The sequence below is a fragment of the Rhinopithecus bieti genome, unplaced genomic scaffold (assembly GCF_001698545.2).
Source record: "Rhinopithecus bieti isolate Rb0 unplaced genomic scaffold, ASM169854v2 scaffold_54056, whole genome shotgun sequence".
Taxonomy (NCBI): domain Eukaryota; kingdom Metazoa; phylum Chordata; class Mammalia; order Primates; family Cercopithecidae; genus Rhinopithecus; species Rhinopithecus bieti.
In genome coordinates this window covers 283229-289391 of record NW_016821158.1, presented here as the reverse complement: position 1 = coordinate 289391, position 6163 = coordinate 283229, and the positions used below count along the sequence as shown (strand labels likewise).

Sequence of the window (6163 nt, the reverse complement as noted above, 5' to 3'; positions counted from 1 at the left end):
TTTTTTTTTTTTTTTTTTTTTTTTTTTGTCGCCCAGGCTGGAGTGCAGTGGTGGGATCTCGGCTCACTGCAAGCTCCGCCTCCCGGGTTCCCGCCATTCTCCTGCCTCAGCCTCCTGAGTAGCTGGGACTACAGGCACCTGCACTATGCACAGCTAATTTTTTTGTATTTTCAGTAGAGACAGGGTTTCATTGTGTTAGCCAAGCTGGTCTCAATCTGACCTTGTGATCCACCCGCCTCGGCCTCCCGAAGGGCTGGGATTACAGGTGTGAGTCACTGCACCCGGCCTGACCTCTTCTTATCATGCCTAATTTATACATTAGAATGTACCATAAGTATATATGTATCAGAAAAATACATAGTATATATAAGGTTGGTTACTATCCTTGGTTTCAGGCACCCAGTGGGGGTGCTGGAACATCTTCCGCATGGGTAAGGAGGGACTACTGTAATAGCTTTCTAAAAAAAAAACCACTAAGCGCTTACCACATGCCAAAAAAGAAATGCCCCAAATGTGAGGGCAGAGCAGAAATAATACAGAAGGTCCCTGCCCTCATGGAACTACAGTATAGGAGTGAAGACAAACACTTTACTAATAACTGAATAAGGAATTGATCAATTACAATGGTAATATGTTGCAAAAAAGAAAGCAGGATGCTCAGAGAACGAACAGCAAAGGCCAAGGAGGGCTTCTGTAGCGAAATACAGAGAACCAATAAGGAAGGCGGCCACGTGACAAGGGTTCCTGTCATAAAGCGGTAGAACTGCTTAGCCACCACTGTAGCGTAGCGGGGGATGAAGGAGATGACTATAGGAAACGCCAATTCAGATCACGTGCCTACTGAACACTGCTGGGGGAGTTTACTGCATGTGGCCACAGCTTTGCCTAATTTCTTTCAATCAGTAGGAGGGCAAAGTTCACTTTGGTTCTGAGACAGCACCGAGATGAAAGCCTCACCTGGAACCAGAGAGCAGGCCTGTAGCTGTCTGATGATGTGGCTCAGCTCCCCCTGCAGATTAGCGCCACTGGAATTCTTGAGGGCCTCCAGCATGTTCTCCGCATCAACTGTCCCATCACCCTCAGCATCAAACTGGGCAAAGGCCTAAAGATAAGAGATGCAAGAAAATCAGAGCTGTTTCAAGTAACTCTTTCTTTTATTTAAAATTCTCAAGACCAGTGTTTATTTATTTTTGGTTTCGGGGAGAAGAGTCCATACATATCAATCAAAGATAAACTTAGAACAGGAACTCACTGTGCTTTGTAGGATGTATGTATGCAAGTACACACGTATACGCAATTTTATCATCTTATTTGTATTCCAACCTATATTTCAAGAGAGTAACCATTTAGTAATCCAAGAGAGTAATGATACAGTAAGTCTCCTTCCCATTAAATAATTTCAGAAGAAAGCAGCCACCGTCAAGTTTTTCAACTGGTTGCGAAGAGCCAGAATACAAAGAATTGGCTTGGAACAGAGGCTCGAGTTTAGCTGGGCTTTTTCTTTTCCTTGTTTGAGACAGAGTTTCACTCTTGTCGCCCAGGCCAGAGTGCAGTGGCACGACCTCGGTTCACTGCAACCTCTGCCTCCCAGGTTCAAGGGATTCTCCTGCCTCAGCCTCCCAAGTAGCTGGGATTACAGGCACCTACCACAACACTCAGCTAATTTTATCTTTTTATTTATTTTTTATTTTTTGTATTTTCAGTAGAGATGGGGTGTCACCATGTTGGCCAGGCTGGTCTCGAACTCCTGACCTCAGGTGATCCGCCCGCCTCAGCCTCCCAAAGTGCTGGGATTACAGACATGAGCCACTGCATCCGCCTGGGCTTTTTCTTTTAAATACTCTGTGGACACAAGAGCTAATTTGGTTTATCTGTTTCACATACCTATTGTCGCTAACTTTTAATCGTAATCTAACTTGCCTCTTGCCCATGTTCGGCCATTTGGGGAACCTGGTACAGTAGAGATTTGGTTTAAATCTGCTCTATCACTAGTCTGCTATGTGACCTTACTGAAGTTTCTTTACCTCCATAAGCCACAGCTTCTTGATCTGAAAGATGGAGCAAATATTGTCAAACTCACAGGCTGCTGCCTGGATTAAGTAACATTTGAACAGAGCCCAGTACAGTGAAAGCACATCGGCCCTGTAGCATTCCCCTTCTCCTTTCTACCCTCACCCTCTGGTGTCCCTGACCCCCTTCCTTTACATCCTACAAGACTTACCTCACTTAGTAACTGCCCTCTCTCCCCAGATTTCAATCCCTTCCTCAACAATGCCTTCTGTCCTCCTGCTGATACACTCACTCACACATTGCTCTCACCATGCAATACTTCAGGAGTCTTCAAGCCTCCTTCCCAAGTAACCCTCTCTCTTTCTTACAACTCCTGCCCCTTTTTCTTATTTCTCTCCTCCATGAAATAGGAAAACATCCCACTGAGGTTTCATGACTAACATAAATACCCCTATTTCCATCATAGACCTCTGAACAATGCAAATTCCTGTATTTGAATCCAAAAACCATGGGCATAAATGCAGTATGGGGGACAGTGAGCTTAGAAGCAGCATGGAAAAGATCACAGCATTATTTTCGCCTCTGTTCCACCTGGCAAGATTATCCAAAAAGTCAACAGGACCAAAGACTACACTAATCACGGTGTACATAAACACTGTGTAACATTCAAAAGGAGAGGAGGTATTATCTTTTTCTACACTGACTAGACCCAATCAAGAAAGGTGAGTTTGGTTTTGAAGACACACACCAGAAAGAAATGAATGGAAGAGATCAGAGGACAGAACCCATGACAGACCAGAAACTGTGCCCTGTTGGGGGAATCTTAAGCGCGGGGAAAAGAGGCCTGGGAGTCACACAGTCCTGATACGCTGTAATGGGGAGGAGGGAAGCAGCAGTTAAAATTAATGTCATAGGCCGGGCGCGGTGGGTCAAGCCTGTAATCCCAGCACTTTGGGAGGCCGAGACGGGCGGATCACGAGGTCAGGAGATCGAGACCATCCTGGCTAACACGGTGAAACCCCGTCTCTACTAAAAAATATAAAAATCTAGCCGGGCAAGGTGGCAGGCACCTGTAGTCCCAGCTACTCGGGAAGCTGAGGCAGGAGAATGGCGTAAACCCGGGAGGCGGAGCTTGCAGTGAGCTGAGATCCGGCCACTGCACTCCAGCCTGGGCGACAGAGCGAGACTCCATCTCAAAAAAAAAAAAAAAAAAAAAATTAATGTCATTGGAAGCAGCAGTTAAAATTAACGTCATTAATGTCATGAACACAAAGGGAACAACAGACCCTGGGGCCTACCTAAGCGGGGAGAGTGAGAGGAGGGAGAGGAGCAGAAAAAATAACTACTGGGTACTGGGCTTAGTTGCAATGTGTACAAGAAACCCCCGTGACATGAGTTTATGTCTATAACAAAACTGCACATGTATCCCCAAACCTAAAAAGTTAAAAAATAAAAATATGAGGTCGGGCACGGTGGCTCATGCCTGTAATCCCAGCACCTTGGGAGGCTGAGGCGGGCGGATCACCTGAAGTCAGGAGTTTGAAACTAGCCGGGCCAACATGGCAAAACCCCATCTCTACTAAAAATACAAAAATTAGCCAGGCGCGCTGGTAGGTGCCTGTAATCCCAGCTACTAGGGAGGCTGAGGCCGGAGAATCACATGAACCCGGGAGGTGGAGCTTGCAGTGAGCCAAGCTCTTGCCCTTGTGCTCCAGCCTGGGCGACAGAGTGAGACTCCGTCTCAAAAGCAAAAATAAATAAATAAAAATAAAAAGCTGTTGAAAATTAAAATATCACAACAAAACAAAAATCTCAAAGCAAAGGTTGGAAGGTGAAGTTGACCAAAGTGCCCACAAAGTAGAGCCAAGCCGGGCGCGGTGGCTCAAGCCTGTAATCCCAGCACTTTGGGAGGCCGAGACGGGCGGATCACGAGGTCAGGAGATCGAGACCATCCTGGCTAATCCGGTGAAACCCCGTCTCTACTAAAAAATACAAATAAAACTAGCCAGGCGACGAGGCGGGCGCCTGTAGTCCCAGCTACTCGGGAGGCTGAGGCCGGAGAATGGCGTAAACCCGGGAGGTGGAGCTTGCAGTGAGCTGAGCTCTGGCCACTGCACTCCAGCCGGGGCGGCAGAGCAAGACTCCGTCTCAAAAAAAAAAAAAAAAAGTAGAGCCAAAAGACGAAACTATGGAAATTGGGAGAGAAAAGCGAAGGAAAATCAGGAGACCAGTTCAAGAGGTCCCACATTAAATAACAGTTTAAGAAAGATGGAACACATAAAATGCAGGGGAGGAAATCACTATCATTATGATTCAAGATAATTTCCCCAAACTGAAGGACATGAGTTCTGTGACTGCAGGGGCTGATCACCCTACACACAGAATAAAAGTGCATCACAGTGAAATGTGTAAGACTGAGGAAAAAGAGAAGTCCTCCTTAGAGGAAGAAGAAACAGTTTCTATGTCAAAAGTCAAGAATCCGAGTGGGACTCAATCAGCAGTCACACGGAAGCCAGAAGGCAATGACAGCAGTGACTGCAGCATTCTGGGGAGTGCTCTTTCTAACCCAGAAGTCAACACTCAGCCAAAATCCCATCAGCTGTGAGAGAGCAGAATAAAATCATTCTTACAAGTACAAGGTTCTCGAAAGATGAACTACTTAATCCTCTTTCCAGAAAGCTACCAGAGGATGCAGCCACCAGGATAAAGAAATATGCCAAGATAGGAGAAAAAGGGGATCCCAACAAGAGAAAATGAATCCCTGGGATGATGGAGCTTCTCAGATACATCCGCACAGCAGACCGAGAGAGTAACAAATCTAGATTAAAGCAGATCAGAAGGATTCAGGAAATACTTCCTTGAGAAGACGAAGTTGATAGAATGCCCATGTGTTTCAACATATGGAACGTTTCTGTTAGAGGAGATTTAGACAACTGGCAGAGAATCTGGGACTAAATTAACGATAAAAGACCAAAAATTAGGAAAATGAAAGTACCTATTCAATTGTTAACTCCAAAGAAAATAAAAAGATGTATAAGAAAAAAAAAAAAAAAAAAGGCCAGATGCAGTGGCTCATGCCTGTAATCCCAGCACTTTGGGAGGCTAAGGTGGGTGGATTGCTTGAGTCCAGGAGTTCAAGACCAGTGTGGGCGATGTGGCAAAACCTCCTCTCTACAAAAATATACAAAAATTAGCCAGGCGTGGTGGCACGCACCTGTAATCCCAGCCAGTCGAGAGGCTGAGGTGGGAGGATCACTTGAGCCTAGGAGGTCGAGGCTGCAGTGAGCCAAGATTGCACCACTGTACTCAAGCCTGGGTGACAGAGCAAGACCCTGTCTCAAAAAAAAGAAAAAAAACAAAAACATGGTATTGCATGGCACAGCAATGTAAAGAACTTACGTAATCATAGTAAGGTAAAGGTCAAAGGGAGATTTAAACAAAACGGACAGAATTGTAGCGGGAGGACAGGGGACGTGCATGCACAGGCAAGGATGAGAAGGTGAAAGACAACTCAAGTCTCATCACTGACGGTGAAAATAAAATAGATAAAGCCTAAAACTGAGAATAATCACAAAGAACATAAACATATTACTTGGTAATACAGAGTTAAACACTCAAGAACCAGCTAGGGTTGAAAAGTAATTGCTCTTGGGGAATAAGACATTGGGGCAGGACAGCAGGAAACCATTGTTTCTTGTTCAAGTTTTGTCGGCTATATACTGTGCACATGTACAACTGACAAAAATAAAAGCCTACATTTTCTCCTTTTTTTTTTTTTGAGCCACCAGGCTAGAGTACAGTGGTGCGATCCTGGCTCACTTCAACCTCTGCCTCCAGAGTTCAAGTGATTCTCATGCCTCAGCCTCTCGAAGTAGCTGAGATTAAAGGCATGCACCACTATACGTGGCTAATTTTTATATTTTTCATAGAGCTGGGGCCAGGCTGGTCTCAAACTTCCGGCCTCAAGTGATCCACCTGCCTTGGCCTCCCAAAATGCTGGGATTACAGGTGTAAGCCACCTCGCCTGGCCAAAACTAAAATTTTCAGTGTCCAAACATGGGGATAGACTGAATGAGATTTAAAACTTTTTTTCTGGCCGGGCGCGGTGGCTCAAGCCTGTAATCCCAGCACTTTGGGAGGCCGAGGCGGGCGG

The 6163-nt window shown here is 45.6% G+C and overlaps 1 protein-coding gene across 2 annotated transcripts in view; it reads right to left on the bottom strand.

Annotated features, from left to right (window-relative positions):
* Positions 1-6163, bottom strand: part of ZZEF1 (zinc finger ZZ-type and EF-hand domain containing 1) — a 147380-nt gene that overhangs the window by 127339 nt on the left and 13878 nt on the right. For both annotated transcript variants that reach the window (XM_017860195.1, XM_017860196.1), the window contains exon 2: positions 958-1102. In XM_017860195.1, the coding sequence (XP_017715684.1) occupies positions 958-1102 (145 nt within the window). The remainder of the gene's footprint in view (positions 1-957; positions 1103-6163) is intronic.